At 39.6% G+C, this 19,437-nt stretch overlaps 2 protein-coding genes and 1 long non-coding RNA gene across 3 annotated transcripts in view; 2 read left to right on the forward strand and 1 right to left on the reverse strand.

Moving 5' to 3' along the window:
• The window catches only part of LOC108163848, a 155,134-nt gene that overhangs the window by 121,372 nt on the left and 14,325 nt on the right, over nt 1-19,437 (reverse strand). The window lies entirely within an intron of this gene.
• Nucleotides 9,683-11,130, forward strand: LOC117188800. The gene has a single exon (XM_033393190.1). The coding sequence runs from the start codon at nt 9,764-9,766 to the stop codon at nt 10,655-10,657; it is 894 nt and encodes a 297-aa protein (XP_033249081.1). The 5' UTR covers nt 9,683-9,763; the 3' UTR covers nt 10,658-11,130.
• LOC108161409 overlaps nt 11,999-19,437 on the forward strand; it is a 28,583-nt gene continuing 21,144 nt past the window's right edge. The window contains exon 1 of the mRNA XM_017295659.2: nt 11,999-12,563. The gene's annotated coding sequence lies outside the window, so the exon portion shown is untranslated. The remainder of the gene's footprint in view (nt 12,564-19,437) is intronic.

Here is a 19,437-nt window from a genome sequence, read left to right on the forward strand (position 1 = left end):
ACTTATAAGCTAATCGATGGAATTATTTATTTATTTTGTTAGCTGACAAATGCATGCACCTGAATTAAGGTAATTAGCTATTTTCTAAGAATTAAGCTGAAAATTAACCTGCATAAATCACCCAAGCTAAATCTCAAAAGGTCACAGAAATGTTTTTGTGAAATTGCAATTGTAACTCCGTGCGGAATTTATGTTTTCTAATCCTCTCAGTCTCCCCATATATCCATCAACCTCTAGTGGAGGTCTTTGACTTATTTATGAGGCAAACATGCAGCTTAAAGCATTCAATCGGAATCTCTGGAGCTCTCTGGCCAAAAGCTGTGTCTCAGAAATTCTATCCCAGGTGTATGGTGACGAATATGGGAGATTGCTTGCATATCGTATGCGAAGTGTGTCAATTAAGTGATCAATGTCTATGCTATACGATACTTAAGGGGCATACATATATCAACTAATTTTCTAGCATATTAACAATGAATAAATATCATTTAGAAGACATTTAAAGAGTGGAAAAATAGCCACATTTAATTCTAAATTCAAAATGAAAATTAAATTTCATTCTAAAACTGAAAATAAACTCTTATTGAGTTTACCAATCAAATTGCTCAAAAAACTTGACCAACAGAAATTAATAAAATAAAAGGGGACTTCATTTTCAGCTGCTCCAGAACTGTCAGGCTCTGACTGTGCCCCCAGCTTTGGCTCGGTCCAAACTGCCAGAGCAATGCAGATAAACGAAGCTAATTATCAAAAATTTAAAAGTTCTCAAGACGCTCTTCAGCTGCATTTCGCCACGTTCCAGTACAGGCGAAACAAACTTTGTCTAGGCTCCTGCTATTAGACAACGATTGCCTCACTGGTATAGGGCTCCATCCTCTCACAATCATAATCATCCTCGACGGCGCGACGCTATTTGTTAATTTTTGTCGGAAACTGGTCGGAAAGTTTTCCGGGGCCAGGCTTCCCTCTCAGCGGCAGATTATCTAAATGATGTTAATAAAATAATTTCGAAAGCTCTGTGATATGACCTGCTCATGGCAGCATTTCAGAAAAAAGGTCTTTGATTGGTAGTGATTTGTCTATAGCAGGTTCTCTTCCCTAGCCATATGAAAAAGTAGGATTATTTTCTATTAAAAGATCCTGAATGTTTTTCAAATATGTCGAAGGTGACAGCAATTCTTCAGTGCCGCAAAAGTTTATCCTCGCTATTCGAGACATGCAATTTGGATTTTTCATACATCCCAGTCCGCACTAATTATAGTCAAAACTTTGTTTCTTTCGGGCTCAAGGAAAAGCTCATTAAAATCACCCAAGACTGGCGTTAAGCGGACCTGCATTACTTTTTTGTCTCTGTCAAACGACAAAGTTGAAGCGCCAAAAACTTTCGCACACCTTCTGACGTGGCAGGCCTGCTGCTACAGCGAAGGGATAAAAACCAGGACGAGTAAAAAACGGACATTTCCACATGACTAGGGCCATACAGAGATGCAAGCAGCAGCTGTGCAGGATCCTAAGGCGAAGAAGGGCGAAAAGTTTTAAACGCAGTTTGATGTCTTACACAAGCCGGAGGGCCAGGCACACAGATGATTTCTTACATATTTGTGGTAGTTCCCTGTGACGACAAATTCTCAAGGTAGTTGTAAAATTATGCTAATTTTTATGGCAACAAAAGCAACTAAAGAAGCAGCAACTGGCGACAGGTTTTGAATTTTTATAACAACTAAATAATAAAAAAAATTTATGATTACATTACGATTGAATTTCTTTCACGCCAAAAAAATAACAAAAGGGATCTGAGTAGTCGAGTGACTCGACAATAATATACCTAGTACTCAGTTGATTGAGGATCTATAAAAATAAAAGTTTTGGCGGTTTTGCCTAAGCTCCCCTGGTGGAGGGGCTCCTCAGTTGCCCCTGGATTTGACACTTATTTGTATTTCTAATATTCTGTATATAGTATAATAATGACTATCCGATTGCAGCTATTGCATCATAGATCTATTAAAAGTATATGTTAAGTGTGATTTATTGATCATGAATATACAATATTGTGTACATATATGGTATCGGGGGTTCTTTCTTTGCACAAATACAATACGATATATACCTTTTAGTACCTGTTCTAAACGTTGAGTACCGGATATAAAAAATGTGCAACATTTTGTTATGCATACTTTGGCAAGGGCCCCAGCCGGTGTTGTATCTTCCACTCAAAGCTGCTTTCGTTTAGCCTGCTGTCCTCAATCTGTTAGTCCTCTTATGGCTGACACTGTGTTCCTTTGGTCGAATAAGTTTCGAAGGTTTTTTGCTTTTGCCGTGTAAAGTACAGAACGTGTCTCTGGCACGTGACAGTGCGGTTGGTCAAAGAAACTGATGGACTTGACTGCCCCCGGACTTGAGTGCACATAAGCTTTAAAGCTGTCCATATTCCTATAGCCAAAAAGATGCGGACACAATAAACTAAGTGGCTTAAATATTTTGGTGTCCCTGGTGTCAAGGCGAAGACCAACTAGAATTTTCAGTTATGGCAACAGTTGGAAGCTCTTTCTGCTGTTTGGGAGGAATACTTATCCTTAACATCTCAATAGCCTTTTGTGCTTTGGCACTTCGTTGTAATTTCGACTGCATAAGAAGAAATTTTCGAAACAAACTTTTGCCATATCCCCACTCAGAAGAACACCCTCAGCTGCTTGGGGCGAACAAAATGTTTGTTGAATTTTTACCCTTACCGGGTGCTGGCTGCTGCTTTCTCTACTAAGGAAAATTGCTTGTTGCAAGACCTTTTTGCATTTTCATTAATTTATTGGGAAAACTCATCGCCTGCCACATCCTTGGTTCCGTTTGCTCCTTTCGTCCGCAACGACAGGACTAAGCAACACCCAAAGTTCGGCAAGCAATACAATCTGGCGATTGCCCGACACCATGGAAATGTGTTTCCTTCTAGCTATTAGCATTAATATTTCAGTGCCTTCCAGTGCCCTCTAGTCTCTCTACCCCAGCCCCGTGGTCTGCCCATTTTTGAGCTATGCGATGGCATTTTCTGGTATCGTAACAACCCAAATTCTTTGCTTGTCAGCTGCTGCCAGATTTACGTGTTGTTATTGTGGCAGGACCAGAAGTAGTAGCACCAGCAGCAGGAGAAGGAAAAAAAACGTACTCCTCGGACTCATGTACACACCCATCTTCTCACCTGGACTTTTTTCATAAAAAAGTTTCGGATCGGTAAGAGGAAGGGTATGATGATGTATTAGAAAGAACGAAGTATCAAGTAGGGGACTCTGATACCCATAATGATCACAATCGGAAACAATAAATGATGGGAAACAAGAATGAAATTCTAGCCTCAGATGCAAAGACTTATTCGACCTTTAATATTAAGACATATCATATCATATGGTTTTATAATAAAAGAAACTCAATATCCCTTTAGTTTTTTCTGGGTTTTCCAAAGGATATAACTTTATACTTAGATCCACAAAATAATAAACTGATTACCGGGTATCCCATAGTCCAAATACCACACTTAACGTTGCTGTTTTATTTTTTCAGCTTCCCATGGGATGTGTAGGTGTGGAATGGGACCCGACTGGGTCTGGATTATAAATTTACTTGAATAGTTATAGTAGTTATTTCTCTCCCCCTGCCCCAAAGGCGTATGGCAGCATCAGCGGCACAGCTGATGAGAATTGCCGAGCTGCCTCTTTGGCTTCAAATGCAACTTACTTGCCATTGTTGTTTTTGCAATTGTTGCTGCTGAGTATGTACAAAAGTTGTTCTGAATTTATTATGAGTGCTGTAGTTGCTGCTGCATAAATTATTGTTATTCATTTATAAAACTGTTGCCAGCCCTCTTCAAGTACAATTGACATATGCTAGCCCCTCCATGAAATTCTCCATGAAGCTGTGTTTGTGCCCCTTGCTATAATTTGAGCCTGTTTTTCTTTAAGCGTAAAGCTCTACTATTTTTCTTTAAGAGCAAATGTTCGTTTGCGTTCATTTCCGTTTCAATTTGAACTTATTTGAAACTCATGTGTCATGTGGCTATTCAGTTTTCAGGGGATATAAAATCTATTTTACACTTTTCCGTAGTAAGCACACGAACTCTTGCTGCATTATACATTGTAGATGCATATAGACAGCAACATCTATATAAAGGAAAAGTTTCTGGATGAAGGAAGAGGAGCGACCTGGAAAATTGTTAACCCTCTTGCGATTTCATGACTCTTACTTGCAATTTGCATAAACCAAACAGTAAGAAATTGTAGTGCTGGCATCTAGCCCCCAGTTGATGGAGTTGCTCCAATCAGTTACAAGTTAATTACTTTCCAAGAGACCACCGCAGAAGTGGATGCAGTAGCCAAAGAGATTTTCTCATTTCCGTTTGGAATATTAAACACTTTTTTTTAATGGAAAACGTTCGACTAAAACGAAAGACAAGACATTTTTCAATCAAAACCAGTTTAGTCTGAGTCTTTCATAGTATAAAAAGTACAGCCAGATGCTTATCTGTAAAATAAAACGAGGTGGAACGTTGTGAGTTGCTGCGTACACCGCAACTCTACAGTTATACCCGATACTAAGTCAGTATGGCTCTCCTCCGGCAGACGCCGTTAATATTGAACCACACGACAAAGAGTGCGTGCGAGAGAGACAGAAAATCAGTCTGAGCGTGACGTCGGGTGCTGCGTAGCCAGTGCAAATTGATTTGTTCCTTTTGGCTATAAAAATGATCTGATCTGGTCCAGATTCAGCAATCTGATAGATATGGTCATTATCTATGATTCTGCGTTTTTAGTTTTCTCGAATGTGCAATATTGTGGATGCAACAGATTTTCGTCTTTTGTGGGGGCGGAAGGGGGTGGGGCGAAATTCTGAGATATACGTTTTATAGTGAAATCTAACAGAAGTGCGGATACCAAATTTGGTTACTCTAGCCTTAATAGTCTCTGAGATTTGTGGATGCCCCAGATTTTCGTCCTTTGCGGGGGCGGAAGGGGGTGTGGCGAAATTTGGACAGAAAACGGTCAAGGTCCGATATCACAGGAGTGTGGATACCAAATTTGGTTGCTCTGGCTCTTATAGGTTCTGAGATCCTTGAACTCATATTTTGCAATTGACAAAACCGACCATGAAACCTGTGTGTTAGAGAGAGACAGAGCGAGAAAGAATGAAATTGTTTTCTTGATTCTGGCTATAATCATTATACGATCTGGTTCAGATTTTGCACTGTAGAAGATATGGTCATACTCACCGATTCTGCGTTTTTGGTTTTATCGTATGTTTAAAAATGTGGATGCCACAGATTTTCGTCCTTTGTGGGGGCGGAAGTGGGCGGGGCGAAGTTTTGAAATATTTTTGTAGCAGTGACATATCACAGAAGTCTGGATCCAAAACATCGTTGCTCTAGCTCTTATAGTCTTTGAGCACTAGGCGCTGAAGGGGACGGACGGACGGACGGACGGACGGACGGACGGACGGACAGACGGACAGACAGACAGGGCTCAATCGACTCGGCTATTGATGCTGATCAAGAATATATATACTTTATGGGGTCGGAAACGATTCCTTCTGGACGTTACACACATCCACTTTTACCACAAATCTAATATACCCCAATACTCATTTTGAGTATCGGGTATACAAATAAAAATCGAATGTCAGGTTGGCAGCACCACTACTACGGGTGGGCGAATGCGGACGACGGACCCGTTCACAAAATGGTTCTCAGCGTCGGTTGGAATCCCGTCATGGAACTTAGGCATTTTTATCTTAAACCTAGTTCGCTTCGAATACTTAATGAGTATCATCCTCTCATTTATTCATCATCATTCGTTCAACAAAACAACGTGATTATGTGAGAGGTTTTACGTTTCACCTTTCATAGCAGGACTCAACTTTTTTCCAACTATTTTTGTTGCTGGAGTGAGAAACTGCTAACCAAAACCAGAAAGGGGCAACGGCAAACAAATGAATAACACAATTAGCAGTGGGAATGAAAATGAAGTAAGAAAAGTAAGCCAAATTAATAATTGAAGTGTGCAACAAAGGAACCCACAGCAACAGAAACAGAATGGGAGGCCGACTCGAGTAGACCACAAAAAAGAGGCGTCTCCCGTTTTGTAGGGCGCCAGCACATATAAAATTCCCTCACAATGTTACCCCACGGCACGATACACACAGTGCAAATAATAATTTGCATGTTAAGCTGCGCCGAAAATAAAGTGCAAACGAACTTTCAGTTGGCATAAAATAGTCATAAACGGAATCCACTCAGCCTTCTGGTGCCTGCTCCATTCTCCATTCTCCATTCTGCCACTGCCTGTAGCCTGCCTGGTGCTTCCGGATACCGCTGGCCATGGTGGAGGCAACAAAGTATCGCATCGGTAATTTCATTTTCTATTTGCATACATACACACACCAGCACACACAGCTGCACACTCACTCACACAGATACTGATTCACAGCCATACAGTCATCACAGGCATACGCATGCACAAATTAAAAATGCATTAAAGTCAAATTGCAGTGCAGCAAACGTGCATGCATATATGGTACCAACTCGTATGGACAGTGTGTGTCAGGGATGTAAGTACCGCTTTCTCATATTCATGAGAAAATATCAGTAGCACAGTGTCGAGCTTGCATTAACCTATTTCTATATGTCAAATATCGTATTATTTATAAAATACTAGCATTTATACATACTTCAATCTTCAAATTGTACATTTTTCCTCTCACCAAAAAGAGAGTCCGAATCAATAGGCCGATGTTTCAAAGGTTTGAGTGAATATAGATTATACTTTATAACTAATTGAAGAATTCATTAATTTCAATATGCCAACTCCACTGCCTTACACTTCTGAAACGCACTGCCAAATGTCATTAAGTTGCATGTCAAAAAGTTTTTACAGCTCTTTTGATATATTTACGTACATTTAGGGGTAGCCTACGACTTGTATCTTGAGAGTGACATCCATTAACAGAGGCATCATCTGGGTTGTTGGGACCATGGTCGTAATTTGGCTGGTTGTTATTTTTTCATTAATATTCATTTAAAAGCTTAGCAGTAGATGATGATAAATCCGTGGAGTGGCTTTTTGGGAAAGACCCCTAGAATACAATATTTATTTTTCCACATTTACGGATTTCTACAGCAATTTCTTTATCAAAAAATTTGTTGAATATTTTTTATTTGAAAACCATTAACGTCGTTTTCTTGTCTTCGAGCTTCATATTTATATGTAGTCTGCTACTTAATATCCATCTCTCCATCTGCAAGTACTCCACCATTCCCGCAGTTTCCAAATCGCTCGGTTGTCCACTCCATTTACTAGCATATCTCCCATCAATAACTCAAAAAGTGTGAAACAGGCAGCCAAAAACAGACACAAATTAATTTCAGCTGTCAACGGCTAGATACAACCTTTTCGGTGACTAGGCCAGGAATTCGGAGGGGCACCTGTTTTAGTTGTAGTCCTTGACGCGGTGGAAATTATCAACTCATTTGTCAGTCGTCGCACCAAAGTGGAAAATAAATTGCGCGGCCTTGTGCTTGGGAGTTGATTATTCTGTTGTGGTTTGGAGTGGTGGTACGGAAACGAGTGTGAGTGTCAGAAGACCACTTAAAGTTAGAACTAAGCTGGGGTGCCTTTGCCGTAGAATTGCCAACATTCCCACAAAGTCACGCACAACTGTCAACAAGACGTGTTTGTTGGCCCTTTTATCGTTTCGTAGCCGGAGTCTGGTTTGTTTGTTTGTTTGTTTGTTTGCTCTACGCGGCCCTTGTTTGACACAAGCCATTTGTCAACTCATTATTGGCCCTGCCTGCCGCTGCTATTGCCGCGAAGGTACTGCTAATTGAAAACGTGTTTCAAGGTTAATTCTCTTTAAGTTTAACAATTTAGTCCCTCATTTTTTTGCGGGAAATCACAACCCTGACTGAAGCAGTGAGTGCATCGCTCCATGGTCCTTGTTCTGTTGGTTGCAATATTTAAACCGCATTGCACTTATGTTAGAATGAACAATTTCTTAGGAGTATTCAGCATTTCAATTCATTGAAGTTTATATATTATAAATTACTATTGCAGTATTTAATGGACATTAACAGTGTTAATGTTTTACCAAAAAGCTTCTCTCGTTGCTTAATTTACCTCGATTTTCCTTTTTTAATCCTCAATCATTTCATGACAACAACTCCCTTAGGGCCCACGAATTGAATCTGCTATCGACATAGTCCCCCCAGGCAAGAGTATTGAAAACAATTATCCATTGAATTACTTTTAATGGGTTTTATTCGGATGTTTATTCTTCGTTTTTTTTTTTTGCAACCCGGCTTTTTGAGCTGACGGTTTCTTTTTTTGCCTTCACTTAAAAACAATGTATATAAAGGGTACCATTTCATTTAAAATGCAATCCACAATCGACAAGAATGACCCAACCAAAGTTCAGAGCCAACTAAGCCGAACATTGAGGAGTTATGTGCCAGTATACGACGAACTGTTGTTCTCCCCGAGTCCTAAAATCTGTGCACACATAAAACTCGAGCAAACACAGCGTGAGATTCTTTATTTTTGGGCTATAAAATCCAGTCGAAATAAAAGGGTCAACATTGTGATTTTGTGTACGGAGACGAGCCCTGGAAGCCGTTTCCGTTTCTTTCTGCACTTGCCTTTCCGGACGGATAAGGGCTTTTGGCCAACGAACTACATCTTACTTAGCGCAGAGACACACACACACACAGTGAAGTGTAACATGATATGTTGACATGAGTGGGTGTGTATCTGTGTGAGTGTGAGTTCATGTGTGGGTGAGTGCGTAATTCAATAGCAATCCCAAGTATTTGAAGTTCTTTGGTGCGTAAAGATGCTGGGCCAACACTCCCCACACAAATTGTACTTCCTACCGCCCAAGCCCTTCGTCTTCATCCATCTTTCAACCTCGCTCTTAGTGTCAGTCATGGTGGATTAAGCAATTGAAATTGGATTAGACATAGACTCACCCGCACTACCGCTCGCCCTCTGTCAAACAACTTCAATTTGCATGTGCTGGTAATCCCGGTATCTGAGACATCCCACTGACATGTATTTTCTAGGGATTATACAGCTGTTAACCCCACTCTGAGGCCGCACTGCAACTACATCACTTTGGATGCAGGATTAGGTAAATACTCGCTCTTCACACGCTCTTTGGCAGCTGGAAAATAAATTAATGCTGCCTCTTAAGTTCAATTCTTTAAATAATGCCCCATCTCGAAAGAATTTTCAGCTGCAGCTGCAACAGCATTCATCGATTTGTCTTCAGAGGGAGGACTCCAGGAGGACGTTACTCCAAGATGTTGACAAAGTTAGGAAAGTAAGTCAAAATTTGTGCACTTTGCTTTAGCCTTACGGAAAACTGAAACAGCCCCTTGAACGCATTTAAAAAGTTCTGGAACAAAAACATTTAACTTTTCAACCTAAAAAAAGTAAAAGGACGAAAACTTTCCGAAACTTCATTTGAAATGATAGCCAGCCCACGTATCGATAGCCACAAGAGAGCAAACATTATTGCAGACAAAGGAGTAGCAATTGAGGAAACTGATCGGAGCTGATTGAGGTCCCTATGATCCCTTTTTTGGAGACAACAGTTGGACGTAGTATTAGGACTTTACTCGGGCAAAGACAGAGAAATTTCAATGGGAACTTAGTAGTTTAGAAATTTAGACAGGAACCGAAAACACATTTCGGAACCTCCACATTTTTTGGAATCTACAAAATTATAGATAATGTGCGCCTGCTGCCATAGTAGCTGTTATGGCTGCTGCTTTCCTCCCCGCTGCAGGGATACCAAGTTGGTAGTTATCGGCAAGCACCGCATCTGCATCCCCAAGAAGAAAGAAAAATGTAACTGTTATCGGAATCGTTGCCTCCTGGTGGCACTGGCGTACCTCTTCCGCTGCTCACATGTCTCCATGCTGTCCATGCTCTGGCGAATGGCGTGCAACGCGGGCCAGCCACTGAGAGGATTCTCGCGAGACGCGGCCTGGAGTGTGATGCAGGGGGTGAGAGCGCCATTTACCGAAGTGAATGACCAAGAGATCTACGACAGTTTGTACGATCGCTGCGGGATGGCCATCGATCCATTTGACCCGGACAACACCTACAAGATGCTGCGCCTGATGTTCATCAACACGGCCCTAGGCCCGGATCAGCGGATGGGTCTCATGCGCATGCTGGAAAAGCTGAATGAGTGTTCCTTCCGGCAAGTCAATCTGGACCTGCTTCTGCAAACGCTCGCCTCCATCAGCATTGACGAATTCGTCTACAGCCTCATCCATCAGCACAAGCTGAACGCCTGCAATGACAAGCTATCCGAGGATCTGTCGCAGCTCTACGAACGCGTGGGCACCACCAATAAGCACGCCATCATACGAAACCGCAATCGCCGTGACAGTGGGAAGGTCGACGTGGATATGAGTGTCGACCCTGTAAAGGCGGCATCCGACCTGTCTCGCAACACCCTAGTATACTGCATCCCTGCCTCAAGGAATACCAACCCTGAACAATCACGTTCAAGTCCCAGTGGCTGCCTGCGGTACGCCCCAAGGGGGAAGGACAAGCGGCGGAAAAATAACAGCAACGGACTAATGCTAAGTGGCCGCACGGGCACAGATCCATAATTTTGTTCATCGATTCACAAATCAATCTACATCTATACATCGTATATATAAAAATGGAGTGCAAAATTTATGTGATTTGGCTCAAATTTTGTTTCAGTGGTTCGTATTCGCCAGAAGAAGGTTTTAGCGAAAGAACATTTTTGGAAAACCCACTGGGATAGAGGGTACGAATGAAAGCATACGTGCACTAGAGCGAGCAAATTCAGCACAAATATTTTCCACCATATACCACACTCATCCACAACTTTGCAGTCTAGAGATTTTATAGAGTCTGCTAATTGGTATACAGGCAGAAAGCTTAAGGGCTAACTTACACCTGAAACACACAGAATTTCATTAATTTAAAAGTCGGCCAGGCGTTGCACATATCCCACACGGCAACTGATGGCCGGTCAGAGCCAGAGCATATTTTATAAATAAGTAAAATGAATTTTCTCCAAACATTTAAACTTGCCAAACATCAGCAGCAGCAGCAAAAGGCAAAGGCGGCCACCGCTGGACATAATAAAATTGGGTAGAAATCTAAAATTTAAGCTACTATTTAAAACTTTTGCCTTTTGCATGAAAAGTTTTTCCTGCACAAAATTCCGAATGACCTCAAAAATTCTTGGCCAAGGACCGATATACATATATGTGGGTCCTTTCTGCTTGAGCGTTAAGTGCTGCTGACCCAACGGCAAAGTTGGAGGGCGGGCTCAATGAAAATTTCAAATTGATTTCGTTAATTTGTTGTGGGAACTTTTTCTCGTGGCCCAGACATTATTTTCGCATTTAAATACGAATTTTTCCAGCTCCAACCCAGGACTGGGTGCTATTTTCCCAAACATCTAACACAAACCGCTGTCATAAACATTTTTCACTGCCAAAAGGAGACAAACAAAGGCAGGGCGAGAGCATTGCCAGACATTTGACAACGCCGCTGAACAAACAAAGATATCAGTTGCCATGGGATATTGCGGGGACTGAGATACGCCCCCACATACCCATCAACCAGATGAGTTCTCATTTGTAGGGCATACTTCTAGGTGTCACCCAGCATATGAGGCTGGGTAATTAAAGCAATGCAATGTGAAATTTTGAATGGTTTCCCTGTACATCTCTACAGCTCCTGCCTTTTATTTATATTATATATGCTTCTCAGCTGGAATATGGCTGTTGTGCTAGTTCCACACAAGCGAACCACCGAAAAACATGTTCTGTTGGAACATCGAGCATGTTCGATGGTAGCGTGCTCTAACAGAATACACAAGAAATTTCCCGCTATTATAATATTTTGGGAGCTCTGTTCGCTGTTAGGGCTTCGGAGCCTTTAAACAGCTTTTAATATGTCCCCCGAAGAGGGTCCGCACTTCAGTTCGTCGTGGATTCTGTAAGAGTGCGGTTTAGGGAGCGGATATATCAGAACGGTTTTGTTAAGTTAAATATTTGAATCGGCAATTGATGTAGCAATATATTTAAGAATAAGTTTTAGAAAAAAACAAATTTTTACAAATTTACAAAAAATTCACAAAAGGAATAATAATAATTTAACACCATCCAAAAGTGAGAATTAAATGTTATGTGTCCCAAAACATCAGAGAGGAATGATCTCAAAATCGAAATTATTGAAGTCTCTATCAGTTCCCTCCATTATCTTAATGGAAAGTGAGTTTGAAATCCTAATTCTCCGCACAACAATTGATGTATGCAAGGAATACCACACCCAAAGCCCTGCCCGTGCGGATTTCCATTGAGAGCTTATTGTATTTATTGAATATCGAATACAGCTGTCAGCGGCAGCAGCGGAGCAGAGTTTAGCAATTTCTTAACAAAAAATCAGTAAATATGAATTTCAATTGCTGAAAATGTTCCTCAACTGGCATAAATAAGTAGTATCGCATATGGTTCCGCCCGACTGACTGCGCCAGTAAGTATGCAACGTTCGATTAACTTGTAATTTCCGAATTTCCACACACTCTCCCAAATGAGGAAGATTTTTCTTTCTTTATACACTTTGCAGAGGGTATTGTGATAATTTTGCAATGAATATAAAACCGATGTGCATGGAACTATTTATTTATTTTATTTATTTATTTATTTTTTTTTTTTTATGGCCTTTCCCGCAAAGTTGAACCTATCTCAAGACACTTTTGTATGAAGTCTTCCATTCTAAATAGAAAGCTGTTTTTTACGAATCGAACAATAGGAATCAGTAAATCTTTTGTTTTAAGTCTGATAACTTTATCATAACTTAGCAATAAAAATAATTAGTCGAGAAACGATTTCGTTTATTGTATCTGAAAGAGTGTCTACGGCATCGGTTAACGAAACATCTTGCTTTTGGTTGAAATTCACGCGATAAAAGAACCAAAAAATTTCCAGTCGACAAACAAAAGCAGTGCACCCTATCTGGGAAACCAGCTCTCCTGCTGTGCCTCTCGAAAACGATGCATAATTTATGACTTTCTGTCGACTTTCCACGTAGCCGTTACCGTTAACCGGTAATGTCGATAATGTTGGGTGCCTCATTGCCTCCGATTGCCAATATGTGCCCGATACTTGTTCGCCACGTCGCTACAGGCTTTTTCGTATACATATATCCCTGAGCGTTTATTTGCAGTTTTCGATGCTGTTGCTCGACCGTATTAAATCTTTTTCCTGTTGTTGCGATTGCCGTTGGCTTATAGTGTCCATTTCCGCTCGCAAAATAAAGCTCGGACATTGGATCTCATTTACTCATGGCTGTTAAACAATAATTCATTTTCAATTAATGCAATGAATTAAGTGGAGTTGAGTGCGAGATCTTCTTTGTCTGTGTCCAGGATTGTGTCACATTTGAGTACATGTACAAATGTCCCACGGAAAGGAATTAATTGATTAAACTCAGTTAAGTTCGACTACCAGCTGGAGGAGTCTCGGATACAAAAGATACACCCCAAATAAAATCGATCATCAGTTTTCAGTGGTTATTCCAGTTTCATTTCATACATTTGATTAATTTTGATACCATTTTAGTATACGATGGATATTCTCCTTATAAAAATCCCTGAAACTCATAAGATCAAAAACAAAAATAATAAGCCTTCTGCCCCAATCTCAATCTATTACATGGATTACCCTCAATAGCCGCTGATGTGAAAACATAAAAAAAAGATTTGCCCCAGCAAAAGCTATTTTCCATATACGAAAGCCATCTGCACCGATCCCAGATGCATTTGCATAAACACATCCGCCAGAGCGGAAAAACCCATCATCAATTTGTCAATTGTCTTGGCAATGCAGTTGCCAAATTTCTGGCCAAAGAGATTGATGATGATGCGAAAATACTTTCAGACTTTGAGCCGATTTTCTAGACTTTTTTTACGGCTGCCATAAAAAGTGACGGATAAGAAATTTGCATGGCTTGGGCTTGGGTTTCATTGCGGTTGCCTGGTCGTGGGCCTGGTCGTGGGCCTGTTCGATGCGGTGATTCTAATAAATTATCTGATAAAACAATTTAAAAGTCATTAAATAAATTTTGTTGCCACTGGCATTGTATTAATTTCGGGAGGACTCACTTTCATGGGTGGGTGGGATCCTGGAGGAAGCGGACATCTCGCTCACACAATTTAGAGCTGACCCAAATGCATTTTTTTATGGTCCAGAATCGAAAGTCAAAGTAATTTAATTTCGGTTTCTCCTTTGCGCCACTTTTATGGCACACGCAGAGCCATGGCGTTGACAGTTTCCTTGGCGCTTTTTTATTTCATTTTTCCACTTTTTTACCCTATATTTGTGGTCTAAAGAGGTATACTGTAGCTCTGAATGTATATGGAACATGCAGAATGAATAGGTATGCTTTTATGTGAAGATTCTATCGCTTCTGTCGCTGGCGGATAATCATTACAAGGCAGAATAAGGAAGGCATGTTCCAGGTGATCCTCTTTCGATAAGGACCTGTCTTCCGAGTGTCCAGGAATAAAAACTGAGGATGGAACCTAGAGTTTTATAGAAGCATATCATTTTGGAAGCTCATGTAAGTCCCCAATAGGATCTGAACATTAAGTATCTCTTTGTCGAGTCACTTCACCACAACTTTTGCGTTTTTGTGCAATTTTTTGTTGTACTTTTAAGCTGTTTCTAGTACAAATCGTCAGCCAGGCAGAAAAGTTGACAGCCATGCTGGAAAATGTACCATAGGTGGGTCGGTGTCCTTCTGCGAGGGGTCCGGAGCTTAGGGGCCAGAGAAAAATCGAGTAAAAAGTGCTTTTTTAACTTTGCCTTCATTAAAACCTTTCAAATGGCGGCAAGTTAACAAGCCCAGAGACAATTTCAATGTAATTTGAAAGGGATTTTTATTAGCGCACTTTCCCCCAGTTCAGTTCGCAGACAAAAGCGTAAAAAATGCTAATTAAATCTAATGTAAATGCTGATTGTTCAACGCAGCAGGAGGAAAATCTACTGAAAGTGAGGAAAATTACACAAAAGTTGTATTTAATTAGAGCACTTTGACAGTGCAACGAGTTGAAATGATGGAATAAATTGTTTCGCTAGAAGAAAGGCTGATATTTTGCATTATTTTACATTTTTAGTGTCCCAAGCAGTTTACTTAGTAAAAGTTTACTGGAGTCCATGGCTTGAAGATTAAACATTTGAATGAAAAATCATTTCCCTAGCATTTCCCTTAACTCTTTCCCGATCTTTGACACACAGTATGGCACTCGCCTCACCTCCTTGTAGAAGCTTTGTCAAGCGTTGCCCCGTCAAATAATTCTAACTCATAAATGTCTGTCATATCGGATACACAATCAACACGTCAACAAATATTTAGTCTCTTGCTATCCTATACCTTCAAACATTCTTCCCTCATGTATAGACACGCCAATGAAGTGTGGTATTGTTTATCAAATAAAGTACATGATAACTGGAATATATCACTACTCCTAAAAACATTTCCTTTACATCGGATTAATCCTACAACAAATACAATAAAAAAGTTAGTTATATAATAAAATAAATAAATAATATAATAATAATAAATAAATAATTCCGATGTACCATCTCTCGACACAAAAACGAACCGATCTTTACTTTTCTCATCAATTTCCTTCCTCCAATTTGCACATCTCCTAACAACCTTCATCATCAAATAATGCCCAAATAAATCAATTTTTATAAGTAAATATATAAATATCCGACACAGCATTTAATGGATAAAAGTTACGACCGTCCGCCAAATGCAATAGTGATAAATATGAAAAATCAATGACGTTGTTGCAAATATCCTTTGATAGTGGAAAAACCACGCCAATAAATAACTGCAGAGTAGAATAAAAAGCAAAAATATAATTGATTTTAAATCCGATGAGCAAAAAAGAGGGAAAACAGTTGCAGAAAACACAAAAGCCTGCAAAGTGAAAGCAAACAAACTGCAAGCCGATAAAATCAAATGCTAATGGAAAACGGGAAAAACAATCAAATCCATTCGAAGTGAAGTGGAGGAATCGAAATTATAAATTAGAATAAATTTAATTTGATAATAGAACTTAAAGTATCTGATTAACTAAATAGAACCTTAAACGCAGAAAATGTGGAAATATTTTAAATTAAAGGGGCAAGAAGGACATTTTTTGCATTTCCAGTTACAATGACTCCGGTTTCGGGATCTAACACTAATCAGAAAATATTGAAAAATAGTCCCAATCATCACAATCAATTATAGCGCAGAGAATACAAAATTACACTTCAAAATATATCCAAGGTGTATTGAAAAGAAGAGCTATATTTAAGCTTTAAGAAAATGAAGCTCTTAGCTGTAGAATTTTAAAGAAATTCCTCCAACTCGATTTGCGGTCCCCATTTTGTTGGAACAACGCTTAGCCAAGAACAACGGAAATTCGAAGCCACTTTGCTGCTTGCTAATTTTTGTTGTTTGTTTGTTGGCTCATTTTTTCAACTTCTGCCACTACCACAGCTTCCTTTGTTGGCAGTGTTGCTGCTGCTTGTTGACAACAGCGACAACGACAACGACATCAGTTTATTTTTTATCAGCTTTATGCTAATAGATTTGAGGACACTTGCAGCAGCTGCTCCTTGTACCCGACCCACTGTCGACCGGGACTTGTTTGGAATGTAGCCAAAGTTCAGCTTGGTCTCAAAATATGCAAAGCATTCGAGAGTTTCACAATCAAGCAACAAATAATTTAGATTATTGAAGATGATTATTAACAGTGGTTAAAATTCCATTCACTCAATCGCATGCCATGACACATGGACAGAGACCAATTGAAACCTTTTGTGGTGGACTAGCACAAACAGCAATCAGCCATCTTTCTGCATCTCCTCAAATTCTACTATTAATAATGAAGCTTGACGAAGGGGGAAGGAGGAAATGCCCAGCCAAGGAGCGATGGCTATGAAAGGAACAACAAATGCAGCAATCAGCAATTTTTGCGGTCATGCCACAGACTAAAAGAAAAACAAATTATGGAAAACAAAAACAAACAACCCTGTGGTTGGTTGAGGGAATTGGAATTTTCTTAATAATTGAACTTCATTTAATATTCGTTTACAGTATGCGTATTCAAACCCCTCTCACGGGCTCGACCTTTTTCGAATATCTTTATCGTTTTCAATATAATTGATTGGCTTTTTTCTCAGTATATAGGAGTATTGCTTTTATTTTTCCGCTCTTGAGCATAAAAGTGAAGACAAGGCATCAGTAATGGGCATTAAAACGGAACGAAATGTGTCAGCCTGATGGATATTTCCCTGCCTCTCTACCTACCTCTTCCGTGCCTACCATATCCCTCACTTATACTAAGGCACTTTTCCTGCCTCTACATCTACTATGTCCCACCCTTCTCCCCCAAGGCACTCAATATCGTCCATAAAAAAAGAAGAACTTGCGTTGTCAATATTAAAATTGAAAATATTTCATTGCCAGGCTTCCGCATAGATTTGATCCTACAGTCTGTCGACATGATTGGAATTATAATAAGCTTCTCTGCCAAAAAAATGAATAAGGAAGAAAGATTTATTTCTTTTTCTTCTTTGTCTATAGCCTTGTATACCCAACAATGTGGGGCTGTCCAGTGAGATGTGGGCGGGGCAGGCATAACTTGTAGTTAACTATGTACAAGTTTTTGTCGAATACGAGTATGTGTTCCTATCATAAGTTTTGTGTGTGTTCCGCCTTTGTTGCGCTCACTTGAGCTTGAAACTCGTAATGTACGGCTGCCCCAAAATGTAGGCAACACAAAATGTATATATGTATGTATGCATGCAGATAAGGCAAGAGCCGGTCACACACAAACAAACACATAGCACTGCACACATAGATACACCAGAAACCATACAGATATACCACACAGATAGACCACACACAAATATATGTTTATGTAAGAGAAAAGCAGGAAAGATGAACAAGTTTAATATGCCGAAGTTTTTATATCCTATCAAATCTATGCTTTAAGTCCATAAATCTCTTTAGTGATGTCTTGCGCAACTGATAGCTAAAATATCAAACAAATATACATATAGACATATATAAGATATACTCCTTCAGCAAAGACATGCTAAAGTATTCCAATTCTGATACCAGGTTTCTAGATAAAATAGTCTTGAATATACAATCTATGGCAGACTTGTGATTTGGTAATCAGATGATATTATCGAGGTTTTAAAAACCGTTTATAAATGTATAATACTGTTTTATTGGGAAAAATGCATTGTTTTTTAAATTGACATGTGTTGACATCTTAAAAAAACAGAAAAAGTATTTACTAAATTCAGAGCGGAATAGATTCGAGACTTGTGTTGAATATACTCTGAGTGTTAAGCTCGTTTTGAACATGATTTTTGATAGATTGTCCAATGTGACCCAATCTTGCCGAGTTTTCTGAGAAAAAGATAGCCAAATTAAAATCATTTCAATTTGAAAATACTTTCATCTATTCGTTGCAAATATTTAATCAAAATCACATTACCTTCTTTAAGGGTATTCAAATGTATTGCAAATGAAAGCAGCATGAGCTATATCTTTGTGCCAATTCCTGTTTGAGCATTTTTTTGGCACATTCCCCCTTTCAGATTTCCTCTTGAATTGTAATTTTACAACTGTTGACTGGATTATGTAGTTTTGGTGGTTCCTTATAACATATATGTATGTCCATTACCATATGTGCATTTTCGTATGTAAATGTGGCTTGTCCAACATGCGTTTTCCCCTAAAAATTATATTAAACAACTATTGGCGAATGATTCCTATTTTAAGCTCATTCGTGATTCACTTTGACTATTTGCCAATCGACTGTATTCATTCTACATAGAAGGACAGCCGAAAGGATACTCTCGTATTTGTTGAACCACTAAGACTGTAATCCCTTTTCTGTTTTGACTGTGATTGGCCACATTAAAATGGAGATTGCACACAGAAATGATTTATTATGCATGGCTTATGTAAATAACAAATCCAAACAGAAATCCAAATACAAATAGTAGGTATGCAAAGGTAAGGAGACTCTCATCAACAGATGAAGCACCCATGAATCTGGTCTCCTTAATTGGCAATTTGTGACTGACGTAACATTCGACGCCTTGGTATGGGTCTGTAACTGAAGTTAGAATGAAGCTGAAGCTGTGAAAGAAAATACTTCTTAAGGAGATGAAAAGAGCATTGTATAAAGCACCAGTCCCTGACATGGCATTGATTTCTGCTTCTGGCATTGCCATCAATTGCTGCCACTTCCGTTGGGAAACCTTCGCGTGAATGGGGGGCACGGCAACTGTTGAATTTTGGCTGACAAAAGCCATGACTCAAA

Source organism: Drosophila miranda, chromosome 4 (assembly GCF_003369915.1).
Source record: "Drosophila miranda strain MSH22 chromosome 4, D.miranda_PacBio2.1, whole genome shotgun sequence".
NCBI classification, from domain to species: Eukaryota; Metazoa; Arthropoda; class Insecta; order Diptera; family Drosophilidae; genus Drosophila; species Drosophila miranda.

Bases quoted from the DNA above. Each gene is read 5' to 3' on its own strand.
- LOC117188800 (XM_033393190.1), top strand. From the start codon at position 9,764: ATGTGCGCCTGCTGCCATAGTAGCTGTTATGGCTGCTGCTTTCCTCCC.